The sequence below is a fragment of the Phyllostomus hastatus genome, unplaced genomic scaffold, assembly GCF_019186645.2.
Source record: "Phyllostomus hastatus isolate PE091 unplaced genomic scaffold, TTU_PhHast_1.1 phas_contig_1048, whole genome shotgun sequence".
NCBI lineage: Eukaryota > Metazoa > Chordata > Mammalia > Chiroptera > Phyllostomidae > Phyllostomus > Phyllostomus hastatus.
Genome location: NW_025333513.1, coordinates 1,340,152 through 1,357,421, shown reverse-complemented (window position 1 = coordinate 1,357,421; position 17,270 = coordinate 1,340,152). Strand labels below are relative to the sequence as shown.

Sequence of the window (17,270 nt, the reverse complement as noted above, 5' to 3'; positions counted from 1 at the left end):
TATATTGCAACCCCCCTTGGCCCTGTTCTGTAACAGTGTCCCAGCCCCTTCCTGTCCAAGGCTTCTCCACGCCCCCACTGGACGCCAACCCAGGTCGCAGCCTGCACCACCCCACGCTCCAGGTCCCTGTCACCCACTTCCTCCTTCCCCTGCCTGCAGCCTTCCGGCTGAGGGCTGGCCTGGGGTCCCTCTGTCGGGCCTCAGTGGACGTGAAGCCAGGGTGCAAAACCATGTGTTTATTTTTATTAGAAATGTTCTTGGTATAAAAACAATCATGCGCTACACATTGTCATCACTGACCATCACCAAACACCCAGGCACTGAACTCCGAGTCATCGCAGGAGGGGCAGGCGGGCAGGACGCACGGCAGACGGCGGGCGGGCGGGCTGCAGGCAATGGGGGCGCAGAGGCCACCTGGAGGACGCGGCGCTCAGTGACGACTCCAGGTTTGTTTTTGTTTGGCTTTTTTCAGTTTCAATTTTTTTCCTTTTTTCTCTTTTGTGACATGTAAGATTCAGTGACTTGGGAGAGGTGGCGGGGAGGGCAGGGCGGAGGCGGCTGTAAATGAAGATGGGGAGGGGTGAGGACAGGAAAGGAAAACGCACCAGGGACCTGGAGACAGAGTTCGTAAGAGAAGGCAGGGTCAGAAAAAAACAAACAAACAAACAGAAAGCAGAGCACACAGATGGGTGAAGGCAGAGAGAAAAGAAGGCAGTACAGAAAGATAAGGGAAAATAAAGACACAGTGGGGACGACTGAGAAGGTCACCCAGGGGTCGGCAGAGACAGAGGGAGAAAGAAAAAAAATCAGCTTGAGGCCCCCACGACCCGGCCCCGTGACTTGGGGCCGGGAGAGGCCCTGGTCCCAGACGCAGGCTCCAGAGGGGCTGTGGCTGCCCCAGCCCCGCACCCTCCTCCTGCTGCCCCCTTGCAGCTTGTGCAGGCTACCCAGCAGTGACCGCTGGGGTTCTGCCGTCCTCAGCACCAAACCACATCCGTGGGTGGCCACGGGTATGCAGGACACCAGCTGGGCCCCTGGGAGGGCGGCCCTGGCTCGACGCGCCATCCACGAGGGTCTCCACAAGGGTCTCAGTTCCTCCTCCTGTCCGGCTCTGGCAGGCTGGCTAGATTGCATGGTTGGTGTAGGTGACGTAGGTCTGTTTGGTGGTCAGCACTGGAAAGAGAGAGGCCAGGGGTACCCAAGATTCAGTGGCTAGTTCTTCAGACCCTCTGCTGTACAGGCACTGCCCCCCACAGAATCAAGTCCAGACCCTGAACCGAGCAGTCCACATCCCCCCAACTGGGCACCGGGCTCTGTTCCTCCACTGCCCCCAACTCCTGGCACTGGGCCCAGCCTCCTGGCTTATCCTTCCCACCTTCCCACCTTTGCTTGGGCGGGGCTGTTTGCCTGGAGTGCCCTCCCTGTACACCTGACCCCCATGAGCGCTCCCCCCAGGCCCCACCCCTCTGTGAGGGTCTGCTCCCCACAGAGCCCCTGCCACTCCTGACTCCACCACATTTTAACAGAGCCATTTTTATTTGTGATATAAAAAATAGATATTTTTAAAACATAGTTGACCCTTAACACAGGTTTGAACTATGCAGAGGTTTCTTTCTGTCAGTGAGTACTGCAGAGTTTTCAACCCGTGCGCGGACAGCCTGCAGCAGGCACAGCATTTTAAACAGAGGATGTGAGCGCCTGCGGGTTTGGTGTCCACGGGGGTCCTGGAGAGACAGCCAGAGGGTGTCGAAAGTTATGTGCGTGTTTCTGGCTGCGTGGGGGTTGGGACCCCAGCCCCTCTGCCGCTCAGAGGCCGACTGCCTCCCAACGGGAAGGTCTTCAGAAGCCCAACAGCACACGGCCAGGAAGAGACCCCGTGCCCAGAACGCAGAGACTGGCAGCCTGCAGCAAGTGAGCAGGGAGCGGGACAGGAAATCAACAATGGAGCCAGAGGGGCCTCGAGAAGCTAGAAATGGAGGCATCCCACTCGGCCCTCCCCCACAACCGGGGCAGGGAAGGGGGGACGGAAGTGCTCAGTCTCCTCAGCCTGCCCTTCCCGTGTCTGGGTGGCCCCGTCTCTCCCCAGCCTTGAGCCTCCCTCATCTGCACCCACCCCTGGCCCTCACTCGCCCACCCCTGAGACCGGGGGTGCCTGTCTGAGCAGCTCCCATCCCCCGCCGCAGCCTTCGTCCCCCACCCCCGCTGGGTGACATCCACTCCAGAGGCAGCACGAGCAAGTGCTCCCGCAGGGCTCAGACCTCACAGCGACCCAGCGAGGGGCCAGAGAGGTGTCACCCCTGTTTGAAGGGTGAGGGGCCTGGCCAGGTGCTCGGTTGTGTCCTGTCCAGCTGGGGTTCAGGGCCTCCCTCCGTCCCCTGGGGCCTCCCAGTGGAGGGTGATCAGGGGCCGACTGCTGCCGTGGGGGGGGGGGCAGGAGCCGGTTGGCTGCTGCAGAGGAGAGGCGGGCTGGGAGAGAACGGTGGTGTCCTTTGTCATAAAGCTGCCCTGACCCTCCCCAGCACCCCACCGGCTCAGGAAAGGAGCACGCGGCCTGGAGGAAAGGACACTGAGGGGTACAGCGTGGCAGGCTGTACCCCGTCCCCTCAGCCCCCTTCCCCATCTGTGCTGGGCTCACACAGCCAGAATACGGGACCACATCGCCCAGCCTCCCTCGCAGCCGAGTGCAGCCCTGCACTACAACATCCCTGCCGGCCTGTGAGTAGAGCGGCCGTGTGCAACTTCCCTGTCATGTTGCTGACATCGAGTTTCCCTGAACCTCCTCTCGTTTGCCTTCTGTGGGCAGGACAGACACGCAAGGCAAGCGGCCTCAGCCATGAGGACAAAGGCGGCCCTCTTGGAGCGGGTGGAACAACGAGATGGGAGGAGTCTGGGTCCCGCTCCTGCCACCACAAGCCATCCTAGCGGACAGAAACATCTGACTGAGCCACCCTGTTGGGGGCCTTTGTCACAGCAGCGTGACTGGAAGCCCACGGATACAGGCAGGGTTGCTGTGTCCCACTCTTAGGGACCCGTCGGGTGTGGGCGGAGGCAGTGTGGGGTGGGGTGGCGTGAGCGGGGGACACACTGTGGACCAGTGGGGAGGCCAGCGATGAGCGTGCAGCTGAGCCGAGGAACTTCCTCCTGGCCAGAGCTGAGAAGGGAGGGGTGGCCCTAGGTGGTAGGCAGCCCCCCATCAGCAGAAATGTTAGAGCAGAAAGTGAACCAGCAGTAGGCTAGGCAGCCCCAGGGACGTTCCCAGTGCTGGGCGCCACCCTGTCGGGTGCTAACGGAAGGGAACGGTGCCCGTGCCACCCAGGAGGAGAGTGAGAACGCAGCACCATGCCTCGTGGTGCACAGAGAATTCCCACTTCACTTGCAAAGTGGCCCCCAGCCCTCTAGAGTGCTGGGTGACCCATAAGGAGGAAGGACTACAGGATGGGTCGGTTTTGATGGAGCAGAATCCAGGAGGGGGCCTGGGCAGGGGCAAACTTGGGGATGGGAACTGAGGGACTAGGGCTGGACCCCGAGAGGGCAGAGCTGCTGAAAGACAGGCAGGTGGGAGGACCAGCAGATCAGGCTCTGCAGGCAGGAGCCTCACACTCCCTGTGTGATTCCGGCTGCTCCTTCCCTGCCCTTCGAGGCCTCAGCTTCCCCACCTGTAACATGAAAGGGGTTTTCCTGAGGGGAACCCCCACCCCTATGTCTCCACCTGACACTATACCCCACCCGATACCCCACCAGCACAAAAAGAGCCAGCAGCCAGCTCTGAATCGTGCCCTGGAGGCCGGCTGGTGAGTATCTGCTCCCCAGGGCTCCATCAGCCCCCGGGGTGAACTGATAAAACTGAGCTTCCAAACCCATGAACCCATCGGCCCCTGGCTCTGAGGTGGAGGTGCAGCAGGCGCAGCTCCCCCGACTGCAGGGGGTCGGAGCCCGAGGGCGGCTGCCAGGACGCCAGGGCAGTGGGGGACAGAAGCGCCTGGGAGGTGAGGGACGGGGCCCTGCTGTCCCTCTGAGACAGGACCAGTGGTGGTCTGTCTCCAACAGAGAAGCCAACCCAGGGCTTCCAGAACCTGCAAGTGTCCAGCCCTCAGCCACCAGCCCGTGACCGAGCGTCCCTTGAGCATCACCCCCTGGAGACGGGGGCGATGATCTGTCTGGGGCACCCAGGGGCCAGCTGTGAGGAACAAAAGGAAGGTGTGGCCAGGAGTCAGGAGACTTGGGGTCCTGTCCTACCCTCTCCAGTACAGGGGGTCTCGGTACCTGCCGCGTGGCCCTTCCAACAAACTGCACCTGTCGGAGCCCCAGTGTCTCACCTGAAAATGGGTCGTAACCCTGAGCCAGCTCTCAGCCACTGGGTGGCTGGAAATACTCTCTAGGCCTTGTGATCCGATGGGTACAGGGGCAGGGCTGGATAACCACAGCGCTGAGGAGGGGCAGGGAAAGCGACCGCCCGGGGCATCCTCAGTGTGGGAGGGGGGCAGAGGGCTGTGGGCAGAGGCCCCAGACCCACCCCGTGCTGGTGACAGGCCCTTGCAGGGGTCTCGGCTCGGCCGCCCCGGGTAACAACTAGCTGGGCAGTGGCAGGCATGAGCTGGCAGCCCCGCTTGTCGCCCCCATGTCTCCATACCCAACCTGCCTGCTATCGGGCCCCTGAATTATTTATTCTGCTGTTTGTTTAAAGATACGTGGCTTGCCAGTGACAGAGTGAAAAATGTCCCTGCTCCACTGGAGTGACACCTCCCCACTCCTCCCGCTCACAACCCCTCCGTCTGGCGTCCCCGGAATTAATCACCTGGCTCCTGTGGGGCCCCTGCTGTCACAGAGCTGAGAGACAGTGGGGGCCAGGGGCTCTGGCCTCTGGCCCTGTCTGCAGGGGTGGCGGTGAGTGGGCAGTTCTCATCCTTCCCCTGCAGGAGGGAGGGGCTGGGGGCACTGAGCCTGCCCTCACCATGCCTCCACAGCCCTCCGTATCTGGTGCGATCAGAACTCTCTGATCCCCGGCCCTCCATGGTCCCCTGGCCTGTCACAGCACCACGAGTGCCACCTTTTGGGGTCAGGGTGTCATCTCTGGGAGGGCTAATGCCCCACTTACTCTCAGGAGCCCTGGAGCACAGCTGGCTGACAGGCCTGTCCCCGTACCAGCAGTGCAGCCTGGAGGGCGGGGGCCCAGTCAGGAGTGCGGGGCAGGGTGCGGGGCGTCCCTGCTGAGGACAGGGGGCCTGGTTAGGGGCTGCATTTCTGTAAATGCAAAAGGCCAGGGGTGGGGAGTCCTGAGGCTACTCTGCCGCTACCTGTCTCAGAGTGGGGGGCCCAGGTGGCACGTGGAGGGAACCCCAGGACTGTAGGTACAGACAAGCCGGTGCTCCAGGGGGAGGGGCAGCAGGACCGGAGAGAACCAGAGGTCATGCGGTGGAGGGTGGTGGTGGTGCCAACACAGTCATCAGGGGTGTCGATCGGAGGAAGGGGCGCTGCTTCAGAAGCCAGGTGCTCCACACAGAAGAAGAAGAGAACGGGGACCTTGGAGACAGGGAGGCCACGGGAAGTCGGGTCAGGGGGAAGACACAGTGTGGGTTCAGCCAGCGGCCACCCTGCTGTGCGACTTCAGGAAAACCATTCACCCTCTTGAAGCCTCAGCTGGGGATCGAACCTCAGCCCCAACCAGCCCTCTCAGGACTGCTAGGAAGATCACTCAGTTGCAAAGTCCTGTTTGGACTGGGAAGGGACTGTCCTTTCCCTACTCACTACTCTCTGGACACGCGGAACCTGTGCTGGGGATGGGAAGGGACAGTGCTTCACGCAAAGCCCCGAGGCGGAGCCTGTGAGAGGTGCTGCCCCAGCCCCACACACTGGGAGTGGCATTCCCTGACCTCTGGGTGGGCGACAAGAGCTCCTCTCTGTAGCCTGTACTCTGGGCCCGCCCATGGTCTAGCCCACATCCCTCCTGCTGCCATCGACGCTGTCCACTTCCGGACTTCCCCCCACCCCCACCCCCTGCACCAGCACCAGGCGGAGGAAGCAGAGTGCTCACTCCCAGGTCCCACCAGGGTCTGGTGTCCCCAGAGACTTTCAGGGCAGGGAGCAGGGAGATGCTGCCGTCTAAGCCGTGTGGCCCCTTTACAGGGTGTCCAGGAAGGGAGCCAAGGTCTGCAGTGAGGCGGGGTGACCACAGTGGCCCTTCGACCCTCCCCACCATGAATCAGCCAGAAGCAAGGCCCATGGGAGCCCCCCACCCCACAGGTGGAGGCCCGGCATGCGGCTCTCCAGGACAGAGGCCATGGTCTGTCCCAGGAGACAGCGGGCAGCAGGATAGCGGGAGGTCAGGTCCAGCCCTGCCACCTGCTGGCTGTGAGGCCTGGGTCAGCCCCTGCCTTTCTGTGCCTCTCCTTCCTCCTCTGTATTATCTGGATGACAAAAATGCCTGCCTTCCCCGATTGCTGGGAGGAGGATGCAACCGGTACCTGATGGGTGTGGCGCATGGAGTTCAAGAGACAGTGGTCCCCACCGGTGCTGGTCCGAGGCCTGACCTGCCCCTCGCTGCCGGGCTCCTCCCTTCTTCCCGCCATCTCCTTTTCTCACACAGGGGGCTGGAGGGTGACCCTGCTCCCTGCCGCACACATGCCTTAACCAGCTGGAGGGACCTGTCCTGCTCAGGCCCAGACCCTGGACCTGTCCCTGGGATGCCGGGCTCTCTCCCTCCTCCCCTCCCCTGAGGTCTCCTTGGACAAGCCCGGGGCCACCCTGCCACCTGAGAGCTCTGGCCTCTGGAGGCCTTATGCCCCTCCCCACCCCTTGCTTACCCATCAGGGCCCATGTCCTGAGTCCCTGTGTCTAGGGCCCTGCTAGGGGGAGGATGGGTTGATGCCAGGGCCGCCGCTTCCAGGTTACCAGAGGGCCAGAGAGCAGGGGCCATCTATACCACGGCTCCTCGTAGAGGGGCTGCAGTCACAGGCCCGACTGGGGGCTCCAGGGCAGAGAAACCTGGGGTGGGGGGTCTCCCATCACAGTGCACTAACCAGGCCCCCCACGGCCTCCCTCTAGGTACAGCAGAGATCCCCGGAAGGGTGAAACCACCATGGACATGGGGTGAGTCCTGGAGGTTCTCCCCTGCTACCAGGATGGGCAGGCGGGGCAGAGAGGTACTAACCTGCACCCTAAGGTTCTCCCCAGATCCTTCTGGGTGGGCAGCCACTCACCCGAAACCTCAGAGTTCTCCCAGCACCCCAGCAAGACGAGGCTAGGGGCAGGGATGGGAGGCTGGCCCTTCCAGGGAGGGGGCGGGGCCTGCACTGGCCAGAGGGAGAGGGGCGGGGCCAGGCACTCACCTGGAGCCTCCAGGTTGTCGCAAAGCTCAGACTTGGCCTCGCCGTTGGGCCGGAAGCCGCCCTTTTGCGTGAACTTGTTGGACATGGTGGCCGCGGTGACGACGGCTTTGAGGCTGCGCTTGCGCTTGGGCACGTTCTGCTCCGGGTGGAAGAGGATGATGTAGACTTTGGGCATGTAGAGCATCCCCAGGGACACGGAGGCGCTCAGACTCACCGACACGGTCAGCGTGGTCGTCTGGATGTACAGCTGCAGAGGCACGGGGGTTGGGGGAAGGCGCGGGGGGGGGGGGAGGCGTCAGAGCCGGCTCCATCCTGACCCCTCCAGCCCTGACCCCTAGGCGCACCCCAGATGCGGACACAGCAAGGACAGACTGGGGACAGTCCCGTGGCCGACTGGAGGGAGTCGTGGATTACAGCTGGGGCTTCAGACGGGAAGCCTGACTCCACCATTTCTAGCTCGGGGATACTGAACCCGTCCCATCCTGTGCCTCAGTCTCCTCACATGTAACCGAGGCAGGATAGCACTTACCTCCTAGGGCTGCTGTGAAGACGGAAAGTCTGCTAAACGGCACAAGTACGTAAAACAACATCGGGCACAGGGGAAGTTCACGGACATGCTTCCCGCTGTCCTTATGTTGTTTGGAGGAGGCAGCCCTCAGGAGGGGCGCAGGGACCACAGCTGACCCTCGGGGGGCAGCTCCCTGCGCAGGGCTGGGAGCGAGACGACCCTGTTGGGGTGGTGCCCCAGTGACTGTCGGGGCGGTGCCGCAGCCCCTCAGCTGCCCCGCTCACTGGCCGCCCACCATGTGCCGCCCTGCGCGGAGCAGGCCACTGGCTCAGGAGCCGCAGCACCCAGCCAGACACGACAGAGGCAGCCCCGTCAAAGCTCATTTCATGCTCACTCGCCAGCACTAACAGTGACAGATGTTTAGCAAAATGAAAGTCTATTAATCTGGGTGTCGGATAATCCATTCTTCAATAGTGGGACCTTCTAGGCAGGGCCTGACAATCCCCACGGCCCCCAGCTGGGGTCCCCTCCCCACCTCCTCCCTCCCTCCCTGTCTCCCAGGCCCCAGCTGTCCCTATGGCCACCCTCAGCCAGGGTGGGGCCTGGCCAGGCCCAGGTTGTGGCCCCCAGGGCTGGGCCTGGAGAAACTGGATGCTCTGCTCCCTAAATCTGCTGTTTCTGGTCCTGGGCCCCCCTCCCCTGGGGCCTAGCTGATGTGCCACCTCTTCCAGGAAGCTTTCCCTGACCCCAGCTGTATCCAACCCCCCATGACACCCTTGCACCTAACCCAGTTGTGGAGGTCATGGGTCTGGACGTGCTTCCTGTGGCCCCAGGAGCCCTGGCCTCATCCGGTAGCCACCTGGGGGGACAGGCAAGTCTTTCTCTTCTGATGTGCCCCCGACCCCCTGCCTCTGTCCACAAATACCTCCTGACATGGTCTGAAGGGCTTCACATCAGCCGCCCTTCCCTGAGTTTCCTGCCTCTGAGAGGTGAGAGCTGAGTGTCCCTGGGGAAGCCTCATCCCTCGCTGGCCCTCAGTTTTCTCATCTGTACAATGGGATGACAGCGCCTACCTGACCCGAGCACAGGCTGAAGCCTCATGAAACCTGCATGGCGCGTGGGGAAGGAGGCGCGTGTGGAAAGGCTGCTCCATCCCCACCGTTCAGGACAATGTCACAGGCCCAGGGGCACCAGAGCCTGTTCCCCAGTGAGCACACCCCCTCCAGACACGGGCAGCCATCCCCAGGGCGCACACACAGCCCACACACCACAGGTGCAGCCCATGGCACTGAGCGGTCTCCCGGCGTGTGGGCAGGGAGAGGTCAGGGCGAGCCACTGGGAGGGGCTGGTGGCCCAGGGGCCGGAGGAGGGAACCGGCTCCGGAGCACCCCTACAGACCCTGGGAGGAAACAGGGGAGGTCCGGGACGCTCGAGAACAGGCCGGTTCTCTGGTCTTCCCGTGGGACTGGGAGTTCCCCGGACAGGGTGTGCCCCCCACCCCCCGCATTAGATGGAGGTTCCCTAATGGCAGGGGCTGTCTCTCCTTTCACACTGCGGTTTCTTGGCACAGAAATCGAGTTTCCAGGTCAGATATCCATCGTAGGCCCTTTGCCCGCACCTCGTTGTGGGCATGGCTACAGTTGTACCCATTCAGAACTGGTGGGGTGTGGTAGCGAGGCCCCTGTCTGGGCAGAGGGAGCCCTACCTCGGACACAGATTCGGCTCTGCCCTGACCCAGTGTGGGCTGCCTCGCCCCCCCACTACCACGGACAGAGTCGTCAACCTGGGCACGTGGCCCGTGCAGTCACACAGGTGCCTGTGCTCAGAAGGGCCTGTGCTTGGTTAGTGCCCTGCTGCCCCGTCTTGAGTCCTGAATAACTTCTGCACGAGGGCCCTTTGTTTGAGTTTTGCACTGGGCCCGGAGAACCCTGGGCCAGCCCTGGGCGCAGGCATGGGCCAGCCCTTGGTGTTTTGTTCCAGTTTGCTTCCAGCCCAGGAGCCTTTCCGCAAACAAAACACCAGGCGGGGCAGAAACAGAGCAAGCCTCTCCCTCTCCCTCAGCGTGGGCCCCGGGGGCCCCTCTAGCCATCCCGGGCTGGGGTGGCCCGCGTGTGCGCCCCCCGTCCCTCTCCTGGCCTCAGGGTCTGGAACTCCCACCCCACCAGTGTTCTAGAGCCGCCTTCGAGAAGGTGCGTGTCACTGGGAGTGGGCGTGTGCTGGCCCCATCAGAGAGGCAGGGGGCCTCCAGAGCCTCCAGAACCCAGCAGGCCCTCCTGTGGAGACTCGGCCCTGGCGTGGATGCAGGCCTTCAAGACAGGCAGAGTAGAGGCCACCTTCCCTCCCATCCACCCCGCCCTGGCCCAGAGGTGTCTGAGCTGCGGCCACTCTGGCTCCCCTTCAGTCAGGCCCCGTGCGCCCCGCCCTCTATAAGGAATCGCACGAAGCCTCACCAGTCAGTGCTCTCCAGAGGGGAGGAGGTTGTCGGTCCCGCAGGGGAGGACAGAGGTCACCTTGGGTGGGGCGAAGGGCACAGAAAGGAGCTACTTGGCTGTGGGTGGTGGAGTTCCTGGTTTTGTATGCGGCCCGGTGGGCACAGAGTGCGAGGGGCCCTGGTGGAGGCACTGGGAGTCCTGCCCGCCCTGCGCTTCTGCCCAGGCTACCCCATGTGTACGGGGACCCTCAGCCTCTGTGCACACCACAGCTGCACGACGTGGCCGGCCACCACGCCACGTCCTGCCCCAGCCTGGCTGAGCAGTAACCCACAAGTGCAGAAGCCCCACTCTGGAGGGCTCAGTGTAATGCCGCCAGGCTGTGGTGGTAAGCCCTGGGAACCTGAGCTAATGCTGGGGATCCAGCCACCTGCTCACTAGCCCTGCACAGATGGCCCCACCGGCACCTGTACCCTGGGGAGGGGCACAGCAGAGCGCCTACAAGTAGGTTTGCACACATACATGACCACACACACTCTCACCTGTACTCTCATGCACCTCTGCATTCACACACACACCTGAGCTCACAACTGCATACTCACACCTGACTCAGACACACCTGCACTCACACATACACACATGTACCATGTACCTTATGTACACACATAGGTACACACATGTACCTTATGTACCTGGGCACACACTTGGGTATGCATATACACAAAGGTGCATTTACATACCTGTGCACACACCTGAACACACACATACACACACACCTGCACATACTCACACTTGCACTCACACATTCTCACATAATCTGTACAGCCATACACCACACACCAGCAGCCATGAACCCCTGGGCACACACACCCCGCCCATCCACCACTGAACGTGCGCGAAAAGGTATACACACTCTGTGAACACTTCTACACCCACACCACAACGGCCCACACCTGCCCTGCTCTCCCCCACATATGCACACATGTGTGCACACACAGTGGCAGGCCTGCCGCTGCTGCTGGGTGTTTTGTGGCTGCATGACACGGCACGCACAGCTCCAGGGCTGCCTGAGCCTCTGAGAAGCCTAGTGGTCCGAACCGCAGGGACTCAGAGCTCATCTGCCCCACCCCCTCCTCGGGCAGAAGCCCAGAGAGGGAGGAGGCCCGTCCCACGTCCACACCACCAGGGCCAGGGCCGGGTCCTCTGGGGACACGTTGGTGTGAGGCCAGCCTGCTGTGTGGCCCGGGGCAAGACCCTGCTTCTCTCTGGGCCTCAGAAGAAATCCTCTCAGAGGCCCCTTTTCATAATCAGTGCCGAGGGGAGCCTCCCAAAAAGGGCGAGATCAGAAGCAGGTGGGGTCAGCTGGAGAGATGCTGGGGGACTGGAGGTGGGAGGGTCTGACACCTGGGGTGGCAGGGACCCCGCTGGGAGCGGAGTGTAGGCAGGGAACCCGAGGGAATTCGAGAAGGCAGCGCAGGGGCCTAACCACCATGCTGTCAGCCTCCCAGCAGGGCGCCTTGACTCTCTGCAGAGGTGTTGGTAGAGGCCTCCTGGTATAACCGAGGGTAACTCCTCAAGCTACCAGCTTCCCGGAGTATGAGGCGGGAAGTATGAGGGGGGCCACCCCGCCCCCCGCTGGCTTTGTGGCCCCCCTGGCACTGCAGATGAGGGGCCTCTGCCTGCACCTGCCCTCAGCAGGGAGGGCCCCAGGCCCCCCACACACACCGCAGGCCTGGTGGGAGCTGAAGACCTGGCTCTCAGCACCAGTTGGGCCTGGCGGCTGCTCTGGCTCAGGGGCCAGGCCTGGTCTCTGACCTCAGGGCGCTCACTGCCAGCCCCCAGGTCTGCTGCCTGGAACCGCAGCTCACAGGCACCACTGGAAAACAGGCCCCGGGCTTCCCTCAGTGGGGCCCAAGGCATTCGGACGGGAGGGCATGGCTCCCGCCCTCGAGGAGCAGCTGGAGAAGAAGTGGGCACCTACCAAAAAGCCCCAAGGCGAGGAAGGTGTCCCAGAGCTGCAGGGGGCTCCCGAGTCAGACAGAGGAAGGGCTTGTCCAGCTCTGCCACCTACGGGTTGTATGATCTTAGACAAGTCACTGTGCCTCTCTGTGCTTCCATGCCTTATCCATAAATGGGGATGGTGATATCTACCCTCACCTGCTAACCAGGTGAAGCATCTGGCATATGCGGAGCACCCTCTGTCCTGGCTTGGACGCCAGCCTCACTGACAGCCAAGCCTTCCTTGGAGCTCACACCCAGGCTCACGGCTTCAAGTGCCACCCACGGTCTGACAACTCCCCCCGCCCAGTATGTCTCCAGCCTGGCCCTCGCCCCTCAGCTCCAGACAATTGCTGTCAACTCTCACTCGACAGCTGCACTTGGACATCCAAGGGGCACCCCAAACTCAGCACACCCAAAGGACCCCCTAGTGTCCACCAGACACTGGCTCCTCTGTCCTCTTCCCCACCTTAGAGCACAACGCTCCTTCCCTCCCATCCTCACGCTAAAAGCCATGGACTCATCCTGGACTCTCTTCCTCTCACCCCCAGGCACATCCAGACTCTGCCCACCAGCAGCCCGCTGCACTGCCTGTCGGGGTGACTCGGTGACCTCCGCACTGGCACCCCGCTCCCGGCTCGCCTCCCCCGGGCCCCACCCAGCAGCCAGAGGGACCCTTGAAAACCTACACCACACTTCCCTCACAGCTTACACCCCCACAGTGGCGGCTCCTCCTCACCCACAGTAAAAGCCAACAGCCTTCCCACAGCCACTGGGTCTTACGCCGCCCACCCTGTCTCCGGCCTCGTCCCCACCGCCCTGCTCAGTCCCAGACCCACACAGCCAGTCAGCTGCTCCCACACCCATCGCATTGCGTGACTGTGAAAACACCGACAAGCGTTCAGGGGAAGGGGCGTGGCCCCAATCCACTGAGGAAGAAACAGGCAGAGAAGCCAGCTGGCTTGCCCGGGATCCCACAGCTAGACACAGAGTGCAGACCAGGAACTGGGGTCTGGGGTCCCCACCACCCTCTGTGTCTCTGACCTCTTCTTCACAGACAGGTAATTCTTCAAGACAGTCCCCCAGAACCCGGGCAGAGCTGTGCTGGAACATGGACAGAGTCCACGGGGCCCTCAGCACGCATCCAGAATGGCCTGAGAGCCAGCAGGACATGCTGGGGGACGGGCCCTCCCGGGCTTCGGGCAGGTTGGGGCCTGGGGGGGCAGTACCTGATACATGTCCCACCTCAGGAGCCCACGGGAGTCCTGTGAGGGTGGGGGCAGGTGGGCAGAGGAGGAAGAAGAGAGGAATGGACAGACAGGAAGGTGGGGCTGAGGAGAGAGAAAAGTAATGGAAAGACTAAAAAAGAATGAAGAATAAAAGAAGGTGCAGCCTCCCAGCCTCACGGAGAAGAGAACAAGAGACAAAAGATGAAAGGAGGGGAGGAGAAAGCAAAGGGTGGGAGGAGCAGGGGTGCAGAGATGGGGGAAGAAGAAGAGGGGGCTAGAAAGGAGGGGAGGGAGGAGGAAGGAGAGAGTAGGGAAGAGATGAGACAGAGGGAAAAGGGAGAGGAGGCAGGAAGGGAGAAGAGAAAGCCCAGAACCTGGAGAAAATCTCACCGTGGAGAGAGAATGAGGCATGAAGAAAGGCAGTCCCAGAGCGGGGGGAGGGGGGCGCAGCCAGCACCCACCCCCAGGCCTCGCCCCGCTCTCTGCCCTCACCCCCCACCACCCCTCAGCCCCCACACCCACCTTGTCTGCCGACTGTGAGGTGCCGAAGAAGATAGGGATGAAGGCCAGCCAGACAATGCAGGTGGTGTACATGGTGAAGCCGATGGGCTTGGCCTCGTTGAAGGTCTCCGGCACACCGCGTGTCTTGATGGCGTACACCGTGCACGTGACCATGAGTAGCATGCTGTAGCCCAGCAGGCAGATGAGCGACAGGTCTGAGATGTCGCACTTGAGCACACCCCTGGCAAAGCGGGGGTCAAGCGTCCGCTGGTCCTGGAAGTCCACCACTGAGTGGGAGGGGTCCACCACGAACCACACACAGATGCCCAGCAGCTGCAGCGAGATGAGGCTGAAGGTGATGGCCAGCTGTGAGGCGGGGCTGATGAAGCGCGGGGCGCTGACTGACCGCTTGCCCTGCTCGAAGATGCGGTAGATGCGGTTGGTCTTGGTGAGCAGGGCCGCGTAGCTGACGCTCATGCCGAGCCCCAGGAAGATGCGGCGCAGAGAGCAGGTCCCCAGGTCAGGCTCCGCGATCATGAGGAAGGTGGTGGCATAGCACAGGAAGATGCCCGCCAGCAGCACGTAGCTCAGCTCTCGGCCGGAGGCCTTGACGATCGGCGTGTCGTTGTAGCGCACAAAGGTGACCACCACGAAGAGCGTGGCCGCGATGCCCACCACAGCCAGGAAGAGGGGCAGCACGGCCCAGGGTGAGTCCCACTCAAGCTTGATGATGGGGATGGGCCGGCAGCCAGTGCGGTTCTCCGTGGGCCGCATGTCGTAGGGACAGGTCTTACAAGTGTAGCGGTCCACCTGGTACTGGTAGCCAGTGCAGGGCTCGCAGTGCCAGCAGCAGGGCATGCCCTTCACCGTCTTCTTCCGCTCACCCGGCTGGCAGGGCAGGCTGCAGATGGAGCGGGGCGACAGCTGCCCGCTGCCCGGCCACAGCATCCGCTCTATCTGGCAATGACAGCACAGAGGAGCCGGCCTCGGGACATGCCCCAGTGCCCCGGGCCACCCCGCCACAGCCCCACCTGAGCAGGCTGGCTCCAGCTCCAGCTGCCTGGGACCCCAGACCTGCGGAACCAACAGCTGGATTTAACCAAGCTCCCCTCATGATTCAGGTACGCTGACCTGTGGGGGATCCTGATCGAGTCCAAAACTCTCAAGGGTTGTGTGGGGGGACTCAGACAGCAGCAGCGACAGGCTGGACTCACTCTGCAGAGCAGAGAGAGCTCAGGAGTGCTGACCCTCTTAACACCTTGCTACTCAGCAGGGGGCCCAGGCCTGCGGCAGCAGCATCGCCCTGGAGCTGGTGGGAAAAGCAGAATTCTGGCCCGCCTCACACCTCCTGACTCAGAGTCTGAGCTTCAACAAGACCCAGGTGATTCGGGTGCACCCTGGAGTGGGGAAGCTCTCCCTATAGCTCAGCCCGAGGGGCCTCCTCCGGGCAGACCAGGGCACTGTGGTCAGCGGAGAAGAAGCACAGGTTTACTCAGCGGACACTCGCCAAGTGCCCAGGGGTTAGTGTTTCCTTACATCGTGCTCTAAACTAGTGCTGGTCACCACCCCATGTCTCTGAAGACAAGGCACCATGAGCAAGGGAGCCACAGGAGTGTGAGCACGTGCTACACTCACTACAGCATCCTGGACGGTAAGCAAGGAAGAGGAGCTCCAGACACTTGGCAAGGGAGCTGACCACACCTGGGAGCCAATTTCAAACATCTGTTCTACGTGAAGACACAAGACACGCTAATGGAGGGTGGGTGGCTGGGGAGCAGCCGGCCTGCCCGGCCTGGGCTCACGCTGGCGCCGGGTGCTCCCTCCCGGAGGAGCAGACAGGGGCTCCAGGCCAAAGAGAGGGTTTCAGAGCTGAGGAACGAGGGCGGGGTGGGGCGGGGAATCCAAGGATGGCCTCCCAGCAGATAGAGGAAAACCATGAGGAAGAAGGCATGACAGTGTCGGTGTCGTGTGGTCCGGTGTCGTGTGGTCCAGTGTCGTGTGGTCCCGTCAGCCAAAGAGCACAGCAACGACCAGCGCCATCATTACGCTGGGGTGGCGAGGACACTCCCCATGCACCTGGCCTGCAGGGCCAGGACCCCTCCCCAGAGGGCGCAGGTTCTGGAAAACTCTGGCTGCCGTGGATGAGCTCCAACCGCAGACCACAGCATGCTGCCAGCTGGCCATGCGCCCCTGAGCAAACCTCCCACCTCACTGAGCCTTTGTTTTCCACCTGACCCGACAGATGGGAAGCCGCCTTGCCCTTGTTACTTAGGGTGGTTTCCACTTGGACGTCATAAGGGAAAACCTTTGGTTCTGCCCGAAGTCAGCCCCAAGGGCAGGGTTTGTGTGCCTGCTTCCCTGCTGCACCTCCAGCCTCCAGGCAGGGCCAAGTCAGCAGGGCCATGAATCTCCGGGGAATCTACAGAGAAGCATCAGCCATGAGAGGCCGCCTCAGACCCAGGAGGAGGACAACGGGCAGCCAGGGGGAGGCTTCTTCCTTGGACCCCTGAGCCGTACCTGCTCTATGACCCCCACAGCACAGCCCAAAGGGGGCATTCAAGGAAAAAGTGTGGTGGTCCAGGCCCTGCTCACCTCCTCCCACCCCCCATACTCCATGCTGGTTGAGGGGCCTTCAGGGGAGGAGTCCGCTGCAACCCCCACACCCACACCCTGCCTTTGCTTACCTACCACACCTGTAGCATGGGACAGTAACAGTACCTGCCTGCCCACAGGCTGCCATCCTCACAGTGAGGTCATGTGCTCAGAGCAGGAGCTGTGCACCGCGGGTGCTCTGCAAGGACCAGCTGCTGCTGCTACTAGGAACGGAGTTGCTGGTCCCCACTGCACTCAGCTGGGACAGAGCTCCACATGGGGTAACTTCCCATGTTGCCAAGTGCTCCCACCTGCCCTGCTCCGTCTGTCTCTGCCCAGCAACCCAAGGAGCATCACCATAGCAATGGGCTCCATCCCGCTCCCCACCCCATGCTGTGTGGTCTTCGGACATCCCTCAGGCTGGCTTTCCTGAGATCTTGCCTCTGACCTCAGAGACTGTCAGGCTCACTGAGGTCATGGGCAGAAAGAGCTCTGAAGAGCTCCAGGGGCTCGTCAGCGGAGATGTTAGAACCAGAGAGGCGGTGGGACACAGTGTACTCTCTGAGGACGCAAACAAGTGTGGCCAAGGCCAGGTGCAGACCTGGGCCGGGGAGCCTCCCTGGTCCGTCCAGGTGTCACGCTGTGCACGCCAGAGCCCGGCTCCCCCTTCGCCTTGTGAGGCAGGAAC

At 62.3% G+C, this 17,270-nt stretch overlaps 1 protein-coding gene across 3 annotated transcripts in view; it reads right to left on the bottom strand.

The window, feature by feature from the left end:
• Positions 1-262: 262 nt before the first annotated feature.
• GRM4 (glutamate metabotropic receptor 4) overlaps positions 263-17,270 on the bottom strand; it is a 109,528-nt gene continuing 92,520 nt past the window's right edge. For all 3 annotated transcript variants that reach the window (XM_045835167.1, XM_045835175.1, XM_045835185.1), the window contains 3 exons: positions 14,012-14,947; positions 7,326-7,572; positions 263-1,173 (listed from right to left, as the gene is read on the bottom strand). In XM_045835167.1, the coding sequence (XP_045691123.1) occupies positions 1,124-1,173; positions 7,326-7,572; positions 14,012-14,947 (1,233 nt within the window). In that variant the 3' untranslated portion in view covers positions 263-1,123. The remainder of the gene's footprint in view (positions 1,174-7,325; positions 7,573-14,011; positions 14,948-17,270) is intronic.